The sequence below is a fragment of the Periplaneta americana genome, chromosome 3 (assembly GCF_040183065.1).
Source record: "Periplaneta americana isolate PAMFEO1 chromosome 3, P.americana_PAMFEO1_priV1, whole genome shotgun sequence".
NCBI classification, from domain to species: Eukaryota; Metazoa; Arthropoda; class Insecta; order Blattodea; family Blattidae; genus Periplaneta; species Periplaneta americana.
The window spans coordinates 75,754,095-75,771,547 of NC_091119.1; the positions used below are offsets into that span (position 1 = coordinate 75,754,095).

At 36.9% G+C, this 17,453-nt stretch overlaps 1 protein-coding gene across 4 annotated transcripts in view; it reads left to right on the forward strand.

The window, feature by feature from the left end:
• Positions 1-17,453, forward strand: part of Ctr1A (Copper transporter 1A) — a 203,675-nt gene that overhangs the window by 181,957 nt on the left and 4,265 nt on the right. For 3 of the 4 annotated variants that reach the window (XM_069820792.1, XM_069820789.1, XM_069820791.1), the window contains exon 5: positions 5,413-5,442. The exons of the other annotated variant lie outside the window; for it this stretch is intronic. In XM_069820792.1, coding sequence (XP_069676893.1) covers positions 5,413-5,442 — 30 coding nt within the window. The remainder of the gene's footprint in view (positions 1-5,412; positions 5,443-17,453) is intronic. 4 annotated transcript variants of the gene reach the window in all.

The following is a 17,453-nucleotide window of genomic DNA, read 5'->3' on the forward strand; positions in this document are numbered from 1 at the left end:
AATTTTACTGATTTTAGTTTGAAGTGCTTGTGCTGCTGATTGAAACTTTTGATTAGCTGCAACTAATGGACTGTGCCTAGGAACTGAGTGCAATTGTATATGGGATCTAACTGAAGTAAACTGGTTTTCATTCTACTTATTGATTCTTGAATCAAATCTGTAGACTCGGTAACTTCTTCACCAGAAGAAGACGATGTTATGTTTTGAGTTGTAAGTGTGCTACAAACTTCACATAAGCATTTCCTACATGTTGGATAGAGCTTCTCCCCAGGAGTCACAGTTAGCCCACTGTCTCGTAATTTCTTTGCTTCTTCCAACATTATTTCACGTAGGGGAACGGTGGGTAGCCCCGGACACTAGGGTTTTCTCTAAACTAACAAAAGTTGATAATCCTGTTTTACTTGCGTATGACTTCCCGCATTGTTGGACCTTGAATGTTATCAGTTGTTTGAGTTGCGTCGACTGGTGAGCTTGTAATATAATTCTTGTGAGTAATTGTTTGGACTTCTGGCAGCGAGATTATGGCCTTAACTCTGCCAGCGAAAATAAAACATTATTATTATTATTATCATTGTTAAATTTGAAGACCTCCTACCGATTACACAAGTAAGTTGATCTTTATTATTATACTTCCGGTGTGTTGTTAGGTATGTGTTTTATACGTATTGCATCTTATAGAGTTAAAGCTGGTATGGTTTTGGTTCTATTAATTTATAGAATGTTATATGCACAGTGGGTAGCCGCGGACAGTCAATTCGCGGGTAGCCACGGACAGCTTGTATTATAAACTGGCATGTAATAATATTACTATTACCAATAATAATAATAATAATAATAATAATAATAATAATGACCGCCTACATAGTCATGAGGTTAGAATGTCTGACTATAGAGCCAGAGGACTCGGGTTCGATTCCCAGTGCTCCACTACCAGAAATATGTTCAGAGTAGAAAGGAAAATAGTGTTACGCTTTCTTCGGTAGTCAGTGTAATATGAAAGTTTATTATCTCTATCACAATATCTTTTTTTGTTCCTTGCAGTTCTGCAGATAATAATGCCTAATTTTAAGGGAAGGTGCACTAACCAGGGTTCTTGGTCAGAAGAATCTATGAAAAATGCTGTTGAGCAGGTCTTAAGTGGGAAAATGTCTATTAGAAGGGCAGCAGATTACTTTCAATTGCCAAAAAGCTCACTACAGGATAAAGTTACTGGAATAAAAGGCGGAAAAGAATGTAATTTTCAACCAAAACTTGGACGTTTTGAGACTACATTTAATAATAGTTATGAAAGCCAGCTTGCCCAGCACATCAAAGATCTTGATGACAGACTGATGGGACTAAGTAAAAAAAAAATTTCTCAAGCTTGCATTTGACCTGGTAGTGAACCTCTGTATCGAACATAGGTTCAATAAGGAGAAAAAGTCTGCAGGGATGGATTTTTATAATTCGTTCACATCGAGATTTCCTGAGCTGAGCCTCCGCTCTCCAGAATCAACAAGTTTGATGCGGTGTGTTGGGTTTAATAAACCTCAAATGGACATTTTCTTTTAAAAATTGTTTTTCTTGATGGACAAATATCACTTTGCTGCATCAAGAATTTATAATGCTCACAAGACTGGTGTTTCAACGGTTCACCAGAACCCTAAAGTTTTGTCTTGCAAGGGGAAAAAAACAGGTGGGAAAACTTACATCTGCAAAGAGAGGTCGTAATGTGACTGTGATGTTCTGTATGAATCATCTTGGCCACTTCATTCCTCCACTCTTTGTTTTTCCATGGAAGAGGATGAACCCGAGACACAATTGGAGCACCGGACGAGTCAATTGCTGCTGCACAACCAAATGGCTGGATGAATGCAGATACCTTTCTAATCTGGCTCAAACATTTTATTAAACTTACAAAGCCTACACCTCAGAATCCTGTGCTCCTGATTTTGGATGGGCACAGTAGCCACAAGGAGCTTACAGTGACCAACTGTGCACGAGAAAGTAATGTGCACATGATCAGCACTCCTCCTCACACAACACATATACTCCAACCTTTAAATAGGACATTTATGAAACCATTCAAGGCAGCATATGCAGAAGCTTCTGCTATGTGGATGAGGCAAAATGCTGGGCTTTGAATAACTGAGAATGAAATCTCTGGGTTGGTTTCAACCGCGTACGCCAAATATTGTTGCCTGGATATAGCAATAAATGGGTTTTCATGCACAGGAATCCACCCCTTAAATCCTGGAGTTTTTACAGAAAATGATTTCCTGTCATCACTCCTCACAGACATCCCAGAAGCTCAGGAGGGCACAGCCGAACCACCCCTAGACGAACTACGTGCTAACAACACATCTAGACCAGCTGTAGATGAACAAACTCCTGTACAAGCCTCAGAAGAACGAAATGTTCCGTCAAATTCCAGATCAAGTCCACATGTTTTGAAAGTCTCACCACACCATCAAACAGAAGCTCCAAACCTGCAGATGAAAACCCTAAAACATCATTCGAGGTGGACAAGAACAAGGCTATGCCAGTAGTTAATATTTTGAAGAATCTTTCACCTCTTCCAGATGCCAGTAAGAGAAGGAGTGAAACTCGGAAAAGGAAGGCTCAGAGAAGCGGAATTTTAACATCATCTCCATTCAAGAAAGTCCTTGAAGGAAAGAGCATTCAAAAATCAAGCAGATCCAGTACAGCACAAGGAAAGTCACAGAGAAAGGTTTTATTTGGCCCTACATTTGCGTCCACATGTTGAGGGAGAACCGCACCTGGTGATGCGATGGAACAGTTGCACATGGGGTTTCATATGCCCATACATGCTGATTGTGGAAATTTGTTATGCCATCTCGTGTGAACTGTGCTTCATCTGTAAATAATACTAAGGCAGGAAAGTTCGGATTTACACCACACTGCTGCAAGAACCACTGACAGAACCTAACTTGTGCAGGGTAATCTGCTGGTGACAGGGCCTGTACACGTTGCAAATGATAAGGATACAATTGATACTCTTTCAACAGTCTCCAGACAATCGTATGAGGAACATTGACTTGCAACGCTACCCTTCATGTGCTGACAGAAGGAGTCATGTTCACAGCCTCCAGAATCTCCTCCTGTACTTCTGGAGTTGTAGATCTTGGTCGTCCCCTTCCCAAACCAGGAGAGTTAAATTTTCCATACTCGCACAGACGGTAATGGAGACATACAAATGTCTTCCGATCTGGACATTGTCGCTGTGGGTACCTCTCCTGGTACAAACGACGAGCCAGCGCAGCATTGCCGTCCGCCTTACCGTACATGAAGTGTATCTCTGCCAGCTCTTGATTTGAATACATGTTGCACAGTCTAATGCTTACACAACACTGAATGTAACCCTCGCTCCGGAATGAACTGTCAGAGTGCCCTCTTAATGTCTCCTTTGACGGCAACGACCTGCGGAAAGAAAAACGTTCCGGTGAATTTCAATGTTGTGAAGGCCATAACTCGGAAATAAAGCATTTCCAGACACATGTTGTAATGAACTATTTTGATTGTCTACATGTGGGAAATACATACCTGAAATTATGCCCCGTATTTTTTAAACACCCTGTATTGTATCTTTATATTACAAAACAACTATTTTAATTACTTACTAATTTATTTATTACGAGGCTTATAATTTATTGTGTCAATTTCTCCAGAAATTTTTGAGTCAAACATAAGTAACAAAAAGTATGAAGACTCACCTAGTTAATACTGCTTCATCCATGATTTTAAACATGTGAGTGTATTCACATGCTCCGAATTAAATGCCGCTGTACGTTTAGTAACAATGTTTCCTGCATCATTAAACACGAAAAAACTTTTTTTCTCTGAAGCACTTCTCCACGATCATTCAATTTAAATCCAAACATTTCACCGACTTTACCTCTCCCATTCTCATATGACATAATGGGGTTTACACTTTTCACAAACCACAGAAAACTGATTTTTTTTCTTTATCAAACTAAACACACAACCTTCATATACAAACTCAGTACAGAAACTGCAACTGCAAAAGTACAGTGGTCAACACAGAAGACTGACCCCTATTGTAATCGAATTACCAGATTTTAGAAAGAGAAAAAAGTAGTTACTCTCTCACTTGCACACAGTGTAGACATGGCTATTTTATAAGAGACGAATCCCAAAAAAGTATGTATTTCATATGCTAGGAAGATTAGCTGACAACAAGGTGGAAGTTTTCTTGGAAAACCATAAAACTTAATAAGGGTTTCGCATTGTGTTTCATCTTTCAATGGAGGTAGACTAGGTCACTGTCCTCATATCTCCATCTTTTTCTCAAGTGTTTGTGCAGAGATGTTCCCTATGCTACCTGGTTTACAGTTAGAAAATAACAGTACTATTGTTGTGCTTTTAAGTAAGCAATTTCCGAGAGAAAAATATTGTCGGAATTTTTAGTATGAGTTTGTATTAACAAAACAATAATGAATATCAACTACAACCAATTAATTTTAATCGACTCGATTATTCAATTAAATATTTTGATTGATGCATTTCACAACATAAATTGATCGATTAATCGATTAAATCCCACAATACTAGTTTTTATGCATTTTTTTAAGCAAGTGTTGGAACCTGGCATAGCCTACATGATTATGAAAGTACTGAGTGCTAAAATTATGAAGGAAGGAATTGTGTGTGTGTTTTTAACTTTATGTTTGGTGTGACTGTGTAAACACAGAAAATTCTTTAAAACTAATTGGGATTTTGTGCAGTTTGTCATAAACGAGTGTGGTGATGTGAGAGAAAATCTGTAAATAAATAAACAGTGAAAGACAATTCGCGACAGTTCTGTAGTGATGTGTCTTGGTGGAGAAATGGTAAAAGCTAGACAAAAAATGTTTAAACAACGACATGCGACTTTGAGCCCGATTAACTCTCATCCCAATACACTTTCATACTATCAACCAAATAGGAGCCATTTTCCTTTTAATAATATATGTTGCTAGTTCATAGATATGAGTGGAACAAGGATGAAACTCCGGAGATTATTCCATTTTATACTTATTACAAACTTTACTAATGCTGTACTTGGTTTGTGTTACATTTTGCTTTTTTTTTTTTTAACGTAAGTCGAATAAATATAATATTTATAAAGATTAATTATTTTGATGTTTCTTCTCTCTCCAAAGTGTGGCGACAGTGGCATAATATTGTTAAACGAAACAGTGCATCTCGCATGATGAAAATGTGCTTGAAAAATTCAGTGATTTATATGTATTGTTAAGCTTATATTTGAAATTTGTGGATACTGGTAATGGATATATAGGCCTATATAAAATAATTGTTGTTACTGAAGAAGTTCGTGCAATTTTATGCTTTGCTTACCATAATGTATCATTTATATGTTTTACTTATTACTTTTATGTTCTGTTTATGCAGCATGGTAGGAGAGGTGATACACAAACAGCCGTAAGTTGAATATATTGTCTCCTTACAGCATGAGATTGCATGTGGGACTGATCCATTGCAAAAAACAGTCCAGACATCTAGTCTGATTCTGTTGCAAGATCCTAAGTTAAAAAAAAAAAAACTTCGTTCTATACATTACCGTTTCTGATTATGTTGCATGAATAGAATTGATACATTTGGCAATAATTTATACTACTTTCCTTCTTTGGAAAAATAATTTTAGACTATCATAAGGTCATAGTTACTGGCAGTATTAGTGGATGCATAATGTAATCATAAATAAATGCTTTAAAAGTAATGTGCTTTCTTCACATGAGGTATAGTTGCTTCTTTGCATGGTTCTGTCTTTCCTAATACTGTGTTGGATCATTTTAATGGTGAAGTAAATGTACAGAGAGCCGCTTTGGTAACAAAACGTTTTGTCTTGGAATGAATGTCAGTACCACTTTTCTCTGAATCTTTCAACATAAAACTTGTAACAGCATTAGCAAGTCCTGGTTATAAAAGTCAGGTATGCTATTTAGAGACTGGAGGTGAGGTGAAAGGAGGTGATGTGTTTAAGGCATGATTATTCTAACAATGGTTCTTGATACTCCTAGAAGAATTTTAAGTCCATATTGTGACCTTTTTGACGTGATGACAGGTGGAATTGTGTTGCGGGTCTGCATCTCACATAACAGAGTTGAAAAAAACTGAGCCATCGCATACACCACCACTCATTGTATTAGGTAAAGATGGATGGATGGATGGATGGATGGATGGATGAATGGATGGGTGGATGGGTAGGTGGGTATGAATTGTATGCAAATAATTAATACATAATAAATAAAGCTAATATTGTTTTCTATTTGTAATACGATGATAGGTAACTGACAATTTTGGAATACCCTACCTAGTGACATCAGAGACTGTCGGAATTTAACAGTATATACAGTAATGCGAGAAGTTTAGCAACTTTGTTCCGTTAAACAAGAGAACACTGCAGCACTTTCAGTTGGCATTGTATTGTCAGTTTATTGCTAGCAAACAAATTTTTGTATTATAAATACCAGTAAAGCTATGTTCTCACTGATGTGACAACTCTGTGCAAGTTACCCCTTTATCCTGCACTCACCTCGCGCCTATAGAACTACTTCCTGTTTCGTCACTTCAAAACATAGAAACTAATATAGTCTAGGGAGGGAAATTTTAGGGAAATTACCGAGTGATCAGCCTCAGCTGGCTCTGTGGCACAGTATTTTTGTTTTTAGCACTCAGGCTCACGTTTTCTATGCACTGGTAGTCGTTTATCAATGACTATTCACGGCAACAAAGTGATTTATTCACATAATTTACCCAAGATGATGTTGAAATTGTTCTCCTCTCTTTTCTATACATATTTGACACTGGCTTAAGATATTCTCCATCATTTGTTGCAGTTCGTGATATGGAAGCTATTTCCTATTGAATATTGTTTTTCAGTTTGACAAAGTAGCAAACAGCTCCATAAAAGATGACTGGGGCAAATTCTGGAGCCTAAAATTACTTTCAGACTTTGATATGGGAGCCAAACCTGGTCTTTCACAAAGAATCAAATCAAGAAGATACAAGTATGCCAGTGCAAAATAGAGAGAAGATTGTTGGACATCGAGGCTAAGGACGAAGTGTGGAATGAAGAAGAGTAAGAAGAAGAAGAAGAAGAAGAAGAAGAAGAAGTGGTATTGAGATGCAGCCACCAGAGGACATCTGCTATGGTGAGATCATATAGCCAGGATGCACCAGGACAGATGGACCTTCGTCATATCAGTTTGGGACCCAAGAACAGGAAAAAATAAAACAGAGGACATATGAGACAAAGGTGGTCGCAAGAGTTCAAAACAGTGGTTGGCACACAATGAACTAAAACTGCAAGAGACAGTGCTGTGGAAACAACTAATGTAATATTAGGTCAAATTCAATAGAGAATAATTGTTTATAGGTATATGTGGATACATACACACACAGATGTGTGAGTGTGTAGATGTGTTTGTGAATGCAAACCAATTACAAGACCAAGTTAGAGGAAATACTCTTGGGGATTGCTCACTCCATTGCGGTTTTTTGAGCCAATCGTACCATTAAGTGGAAGACCCTTGCCCTATGTGGATTTTTCAGACTTATCTTGGTTGTGAGGGTTTGTTGGTGCATTCTTTCCTTCAGTGTGCCCCAGAGGTAATAGTTACAGATTATAAGGTCAGGGAATTTTCGAAGCCACTCCACGAATTTCTCATAAAGAAGTACTGGTGACATGCGCTGTTGTAGAATCTTATTGAAATACGCTGGAATTATGCTCCCTTTCAGTCACTTGATTGAAAAAAAGGTTGAAAAATCAAGGTAATGTACTGTCCACCGTTGTGGAGTAACAGTTAGCATGTCCCACTGTGAAATGAGTGAGCCCGGGTTCAGATCCTGGTTGAGATGAGTTATCTGGTTCGGGTTTTTTCCAAGGTTTTCCCCTTTAACCAAATGAAACAGAATTGCTAGATAACTTTCGGCATTGGACCTTGGACTCATTTCACTATTATTTTCAACTTCATTTGTCATCTTTCAATAGTTACAGGTCGACCAAATTTGCAGCATATGTAGTACTGTGATTTGCATATAGATGGCATCTGTCTGAGGGAGCTGTATAAGTCTCAGGGAGGACAAAGAGACTTTTATGGTGGACTGCATTGGACCTGGGTGCTTTATAACTGAATCAACAGATGGGTCCATAGTCAATCACATTACCTATAATAATGTGATCTATTAGTATAGTAGACATTCGAACTTTCAGGGGGGCAGACTGTAATTCTGACCACTATTTGGTAATTGGAGAATTAAGAGAAAGACTATCAGTAGCCAAGTGAGTAGAGCAACAAGTTAATATTATTAGTAAATTCAGTATTCTGAAATTAAAGGATGAGGAAACTAAGCAACATTATCAGGTCGAAATTTCGAATAAGTTTGTCACTTTAGGAAGTTCTGACCAAGTTGAAAAAGAGTTAGATGTTAATAGCGTGTGGGAAAATATCAGAGATAGAATCAAAATTGCAGCTGAGCAGAGCATAGGTTATTATAAAACTAAGAAAAAGAAACCGTGGTTAGAAAGAAGGAAAGAGGCAAAATTGAAATTCTTACAGGATCCAGTTGAGAGAATAGAGATAATTATTTCAATGAAAGATGGGAAGCAAGTCGTATACTTAGGAATAAAAAGAGAGATTACTTGAAGGAAAAACTGAATGAGGTAAAAACAAATAGTAAGAATAAAAACATTCGAGATTTATATAAGGGTATAAAGGAATTTAAGAACGGATATCAGGCAAGGGTAAACATGATCAAGAATGAGAATGGTGACTTGCTTGCAGACTCTCATTCAATCCTGAACAGATGGAAAAACTATTTTGGACAACTACTAAATGTACATAGGCCAGATAGAAATGATAGGGACGAAATTCAAATACAAACTGCAGAGCCATTTATACCCGAACCCACACTTTAAGAAGTCGAAATTGCAATAGAAAATCTGAAAAAGTACAAGTCTCCAGGTATCGATCAAATTCCAGCAGAATTAATACAAATAATAACGAAATTTATATGTAGGCCTATGTGTAAGTATTTGTGTAAGTGTAGTGTCTGAAATGAGTGATGATGATGAAGATGAGGAAGGGAGAAGGGGAAACCCAGTGCCGGCATATAGCCTACTCCTGTCGAATAGCACCAAGGGGGCCGCCAGGCTTAACGTCCCCATCCGATGGATGAATCACTATCAACAGTGACATATGCCTTCTCTTCATATGCACTGCGGAGAGATTTGGGATTTAACCCCGGCATATTGGTGCACAATCTAGTGATTAGAAGTTGTGCACAACCATCTCTCCTATTTCCAAGGTAGAAATTTTACCTGAAAATTTTTGACCCCGCTGGGAATCGAACCCAGGCCGACTAGTCTGGATGCAGCCACGCTACCACAGAGCTAACTCGGCAGACTTAATTTATAAACTTGTACTCGCTTTTTGGGAAAAGGAAATTGTACAAGAACAATGGAAGGAGTCCATAATTGTACCTGTTTTTAAGAAGGGGGACAAGACTAACTGTGGTAACTTTCGAGGAATATCACTTTTGTTGACGTCGTACAAAATTTTGTCCAATATTCTTTTGAGAAGATTAACTCCATATGTAGATGAAATTATTGGGAATTATCAGTGCGGTTTTAGGCGTAACAGATTGACTATTGATCAGATTTTTTGTATTCAACAGATATTTGAGAAAAAATGGGAGTATAAGGGTACAATACATCAGTTATTCATAGATTTCGAAAAGGCATATGACTCGGTTATGAGAGAAGTTTTATATAATATTCTTATTGAATTTGGTATTCCCGAGAAACTAGTTCGATTAATTAAAATGTGTCTCAGTGAAACTTACAGCAGAGTCCATATAGGCCAATTTCTCTCTGATGCTTTTCCAATTCACTGTGGGCTAAAGCAAGGAGATGTACTATCACTTTTACTTCTTAACTTTGCTCTAGAATATGCCATTAGGAACGTTCAGGATAACAGACAGGGTTTGGAATTGAACGGGTTACATGAGCCTCTTGTCTATGCGGATGACGTGAATATGTTAGGAGAAAATTCACAAATGATTAGGGAAAACACGGGAATTTTACTTGAAGCTAGTAAGGCGATAGGTTTGGAAGTAAATCCCGAAAAGACAAAGTAATATGATTATGTCTCGCGACCAGAATATTGTACGAAATGGAAACATAAAAATTGGAGATTTATCCTTCAAAGACATTGAAAAATTCAAATATTTTGGAGCAACAGTAAGAAATATAAATGACACTCAGGAGGAAATTAAACACACAATAAATATGGGAAATGGCTGTTTTTATTCGGTTGAGAAGCTTTTGTCATCTAGTCTGCTGTCAAAAAATCTGAAAGTTAGAATTTATAAAACAGTTATATTACTGGTTGTTCTGTATAGTTGTGAAACTTGGACTCTCACTATGAGGGAGGAACAGAGATTAAGGGTGTTTGAGACTAAGGTTCTTAGGAAAATGTTTGGGGCTAAGAGGGATGAAGTTACAGGAGAATGGAGAATGTTACACAATGCAGAACTGCACGCATTGTATTTTTCATCTGATGTAATTAGGAACATTAAATCCAGACGTTTGAGATGGGCAGGGCATGTAGCATGTATAGGCATGTAGAGTGTTAGTTGGGAGACTGGAGGGAAGAAGACCTTTGGGGAGGCCGAGATGTAGACGGGAAGATAATATTAAAATGGATTTGAGGGAGGTAGGATATGATGATAGAGACTGGATTAATCTTGCACAGGATAGGGACCGATGGCGGGCTTATGTGAGGGCGGCAATGAACCTCCGGGTTCCTTAAAAGCCATTTGTAAGTAAGTAATGTGATCTTCAGGTCAATATAAGGTGCAGTAGGATGTAGTAACGTGATTTGCGAACAGATGGCATCGATCTGAGGAGGCTGCAGAATTTTCTGGAGGATGAAGGGACATTGTTGACCATACAGAGTCTGCTGGACCTGGATGCTGTAGCTGAATTGATAGATGGCAGCAAACAGTGAATCATGATACTTATAGGAATGCGGACCTGAAGACTTTAACAATCATCCCCATAATAAGGTAGTCAGCACAAAAAGCCTCAGGCTATAGTGCAAGCTTTTGGACCCTCCTCAGTACGAAAAGAAAGTAATATACCTATCAGTATTTATTGTCTGTGAAAAGGTCCTATAATTTGTTTGCCACTAATGACGCATCAAACATAAATTTTCAGGCAGTGAAGGGTCACTTCAAAGAGGATGTCTGGTTTTTCTATATTTCAATAATGGTTGTCTTGAGAATTTAAATATTCATGTAGAGGGAACCAGGTCTTAATAAGGGATAGATCTATTTCTTCATTGTGAACATGAATCAAAATCCACTTGCAAAATTTGCACCTAGAAACTGGATCAGCTGGTCTTAATTTATCTGTCACTGTAACTTCATAATTTTCTTATTTTCTGAATCGAAATATAGGTAATTCCTGTTCGTCGAGAAAGCTGCCTTAGAGATTTTTAAGAGAATATTCTATTCTAAATGCAATGTCATTCAAAGTTTCCTCAGTACACACTTGACTCATACAGGTGTGTTTTTCGTCTGTAACACTTCCAGTTTCCGAAATTTGTTTACTTTAATGATGAACAGTTGAACACAACTTGGAACACCATTCATTCATTCATTCATACTTTTGTACCCAATGACAGTCTTTCACTGCAAACCCAGCATTCTCCAATCTTTCCTATTTTCTACCTTCTTGTTAGTCTCCGCATATGATCCAATATATCTTAATGTCATCTATCATCTCATATCTTCTTCTGCCCCGAACTCTTCTTCCAGTCATCATTCCTATCAGTGGCATCCTTCAGTAGGCAGTTTCTTCTCAGCCAGTGACCCAACCAATTCCTTGTTCTCTTCCTGAATAGTTTCAGCATCATTCTTCCCTCACCCACCCTTTCCAACACAGCTCCATTTCTTATTCTGGCTGTCCATTTCACATACTCCATTCTTCTCCATATCCACATATCAAATGCTTCTAGTCACTTCTCTTCACTTCGTTGTAATGTCCATGTTTCTGTCCCACTCCATACAAAGCATTTCACTAGTCTTTTCCTTAGTTATTTTTCCAGAGCTCCGCAGAAGTAGGTTCTTTGCCATTGCTATCCTCCTTTTGACTTCCTGGTAGCAGCTCATGTTACTGCTTATAGTACATCCCAAGTATTTGAAGTTGTCCACTTGCTGTATACTTGGCTCGGAAACATGACGGCCTCTCTTCTTGGAATTGGTAATCCCTCATAAACCCCCATCCTCTACTCAACCCCTAGCCGCGTGGCAGAAATACAATAGAGCCCAGCATTGCCAAATCTAGCAGTCATTGCCTCTACCTGTTGGCTTTCACCCATTCTCAGTATCTTTGTCGACGTGTTGTTTTATACCGTTGTGCGCTTCAATATGTCTAATTTATTCCGGCCATGATTAATGAGTGTTGGAGTAGGTGATCCGCAGCCAGGCCTCCTGATACATCTGAAGATCCAGGACCATCACGACAAGAACAACAAATAACACCATCGAAGAAAACAGAATATCTTATTTGCAGAGGAGCGTAGCTAAGAAAACAAAGTGTTAAAATTATGTCTAACGTTAGAAATTCTATCCATAAAGTAATCGAAAGTTCAGGCAGTTTAATAAGTATAAATCTTAATCACTTAACATCGGACGCAACCGGCGGAGTTGGATATATGGGCATAGAAATTAAGAATTACGGTTCACCAACTAAAGAGAAAATAAACAAATTAAAACAGAATTCGGTAAGATAGACGATTTTATACGTGATTTACTTCGCCGAACAGTATGTGAACAGTACGCGAAGAAATATCGCCAACAGCAACACCGTCCTTAGCAACCTAAATAATGACATTATTCACAGCAGTGCTTAAAAGTTTTGTAACTTACAGCAGTGAATTAAATGTTTTTAAATCACTCTACATGACAACCAACATATTAGCAATAGTAAAATGAATATATATGAACTTCTTCGCCAACAACACAGTACAAAGAAAAGCCCTACAATTTAAAATTAAATTTACATACCAGTAATGAATAAAATATTGTATAGCATACTAGAGTAAACAGATTTTATGCGTTCGTGGAAATTATCACCCAAGGCGAAGCTGATAAGATCTAACTTTACTCTTTTGTACTATAAATTCTATAACTATTCAATGATCACAGTTTCAGAAAATTTTACCAGCGCAACATTCTTAATTAAGTATAAAATTCTGGAACTTCAATAACATGAGAATTTAACACTTATTATAGAAGTCTGCATTTTTTTGTTTATTTAGGCAAAACATGTTAGTGAAAATATAAATATAAAGTGTTTTTAAAATAAGTTTGTTCATTTTTATACCAATTTTGTTTTAGTAATTATAAATTAAGGTATATTTACAAAGATAATATAGTCTTTCTGAAAATCGCGGTTTCACGGAACACAGTTTGAAAAACGTCCGCAAATCACAATGACTTCAAGAATTGGCAACTCGGCTAAGGGTTTATCCCTTGCGCGTGCCTGCAGTTAACTGGTGAAGGGGATGAGGGAAGGTCGTCATGTTTTCGTGCGAAGTATACTGCTTCATTTAGAATTTGCAAGTTTACTACCTTTTTTATTTTTCTTCCGATGACCATGGTCTTAGTCTTCTTTACATTTATCTTTATCTCATACTGCTCACAGCATCTTGTAGCTTCAGTAGCATATCCCTTAGTATTGTCTTCTCTTCTGCTAACAACACCATATCATCAGCAAATCTTATGCAATTTATTCTTCCTCCTCCTACTATCACCCTTCTCATGTTATGAAAACAGTCCACTAAATCCTCCAAGTAGATATTGAACAGAGTAGGTGATAAAGGGGATTTTTGTACTCTCCCAATTTCACTTTCTTCTGACATTTCTTTTCCTATCCTGACTTTGACTGGTTGATTCATATAAAGGTTACAGAACAGCTTACTCTGTTTCCAATCCGCACCTATTTTCTTCAGGATCCCCATCAGTTTATTCCAATCCACTCTGGCCTTTTCTAATTCCACAAATGCTGTATACAGCTGCAACCATCGATTTTGGCAAGTGACCTTGCTGACAGTGCCAGTCGATGAGCTAATGTTGTTATATATGAATGAGTTGGCGATAACTCTCTCCTTTGTTGTTTATATTTTCACAGCCTCTGCTCATATCATTATTATGAAACATACAATGAACCACAATACATTCTGAGTGGATAAATTGTAGCATGCCATTCGGGATGATTTTACGGTATGTCTCCTACATTTTCCAAATTTCTTAAAAGTGAAAAGCATTGCACAGCCAGAACCAAGAAATTATTGCTAATGTTTGTGATTTAATGAAGCGAGAGGCGAAAAATAGGTATGAGTTGTGTCGAATTATGTTCCCAAACATTCAGAAAGTACAAGAACGAGTTTGACACATCTGTTATCAAGAGTGTCAAATAACCAAAAGAGGCATACAGAAATAAGATCCTTTGACGCATTAGGCAAGAAGCCTCATGTTCTAAAAGGATTAATGGAAATAGATGAATATGAGAACTTAATTCAGTGATTTAATTCACTTGTAGCATGTGTTTACAAGGAATAGTAATACTTGGACATTGAGATGGTCTCTGAGGAATAGTTCACGAGAAAGGTCATCGATTTCGACTTTTGTGTTGTTAGTCTGAGTCTGATAGTTGTGGAGCTTGATGGATGAATTTTTTTTTTACCATGGTAATAACTACTACACCAGTCGCATCCACTGTTAACTGATTTAAATCCTTATTTATTAGGATGCCCCCATTATCAACTACAGAATGCAGAAAATGTAACTTTTTCACCATCTTCATAATCTGTGTCAGCAGTTTCGCTTCTTTTCCAATAACAAGGTCCTGTTTCTTTGTGCCTGTTTTCTGAAATGCAGGGCCAGGATTTGAATTTCCTTTTTCGTTATTTGCCTCGTAAACTTCAGCACCACAAGGAAGAGAACAAGTAATAATTTACTAATTTTTGGTTAAAAAATCACTTTTTTAAGAAACTGAAGCTATGAAGACTACACTTTGGCGAAGTTTTAGAACCCTTTAGCGGTTGTGTCATTAATTACACCATCTTAAAAAGACTGCGATCATTAAGTTTAATATACATGCAAACTTTTAAACTTATTTTGCTGTACTTCTTTTGTCCACTTCTCTGCATTCATGTTGCTAAGAATTCCACAAATTTTGTGCTTGGAAACTGAAATTTTTACTGCATGTTCTTTAAAGTATACTTAACAAAATCATATTCGCATTTTTTCAAAAAGAAAATAGTTTTCGAATAAAAATAAAATGTTTGTTTGAATTCCGTAAATTATATAAATTTGAACATCAATAGCTTTATTTTTTCCCCCTATTTTTACAAGGTAAGACTTAAAAATGTGAGAACATAACAAAGATATTGTAAAAAAAAAAAATCAGACATGATGCTTAAAATTTGGGAGAGATGAGAAATTTTGAAAATATGCAAATTATTATTATTATTATTATTATTATTATTATTATTATTATTATTATTATTATTGGATTTTATTTTATTCTTAATTTAAATAAAACCCATTTTTGTGCCACTCCACCACTTTAGGGATAAATTCGGTCAAAATAATACCATTTTCGTATTCTGTGATCCCAAAGATTCCCAGACTTTCATTGAGATCGGAGATACGATATTTCTCACTCCCTTCTGCCTTACCACCAGTACTTTAGGAGATGATATTTAAAACATCTAAAAATATTTAACCAATATTGTAGAAAGTAACCTTCATTCAAATGTTATGTGTCTATGTCGACTAGTTCAAAAAACTTCAGTAAATTTTTTAAACTGTCAACTTCTTTCTCTCTCTCTCCTCTCTGCTCCATTAGGGGATAAAATAAAAATAACCCTCAAACGTTATTTGAAGGTAATACATGAAGTTGTATTTTTTTTACATTCCTTATGTATTTTAGAAACAATTCTGAGAGATGATATGAATAATCTAACCCAATTTTCTAAAAATTTAAATTTAAATTATGGTTTATTTAATGACACTCGCAACTGCAGAGGTTATATCAGCTTCGCCAGTGTGGGGGAATTTTGTCCCGCAGGAGTTCTTTTACATGCCAATATATCTACTGACATAAGCTTGTCGCATTTAAACATACTTAAATGCCATCGACCTGGGCCGGGATTGAACCCACAACCTCGAGCATAGAAGGCCAGCACTATACCAACCGTGCTACCGAGGTCGACCCAATTTTCTACAGGAGCCTTTGTTTTAAAGACTCCCTGTCTGCTGGTTCAAAAAATAAATCACTATATTTTGATTATTACTATCACCCATTTTCCATCCCTGAATGTTCGTATTTTGTAAAACTCTGTCTTATCTTGTGACTAAGGATTAACAGAAACCTACACACAGGGGTTTAAGGAGATTTAAGGTAGTGAGTCAGTCAGTTGTTTATAGAATAGTTTTTTTTTTTTTTTTTTTTAATTATACGGATTGTCTTTATACTTTACATTAACCACGAAAAAATTATGCAGTGGGAATTGGAATTATCTCGAAAACCGTGTGCCAGGAGCTGGTCCCTTTTCATAGGCACGCACACATATAGACTACTGTACTTCTATAGATGACTATATGTGCATAGTTTTTGAAGGTGACTGTCAAGAATCCAGTCAGATTCTCAGGTCTGTATGTTTACTCTTATGTTCCACCCATTGCAGCTGTAGCGTGCTTGTGACAGATATCAACTGACCTTGCAGCGCTGAGTCACTCGCTCTTGAGATCAGATTAACAAAATCCACTTGCCAAAATCCCTGGCGCCCACTGTACACTTCTTTATTCTTCTGTAGGCATCTTTCGCCAATATTCACAGCAGTTAGTTGCATCTCTTGTACCTTTTCTCTTTCTGAAGTCAAACTGCTCTTCTTCCAACTATTCTTCTATCTTAAAATATAAACTCTGGTTTAGTATTTGCAGGAGAATCTTCGCCGAGTGTGATATGCTGATAGTTCTGAACTTGTTACATTTCTTGGCATTTTTTTTTTTTTTTTTTTTTTTTTTCGGTATTGGCAGCAACACTGTCTCCATGAAATCTTCAGGCCTTTCGCCTTTTTCATATATTCCATTGCATAATGATAGAATTTCCTTCTTGCTTTTACCCAAGCATTTCACTAATTCAATAGGATTCCATCAACTTCTATTGCTTTTCCATTCTTCATATCCCTAAGTGCTAGTTAAACTTATTCCTTTAAGATAGGGAATCATTTTTCATCTTCTGATACGATTTCTTCGTCAATGCCAGGAAATTGTTGCTCAACTCATCTTCGTTATCGAGCTGATTATGTTAGTATGTAGAAATAGTATGTGAACATTTTTTTTAAAGAAAGAGT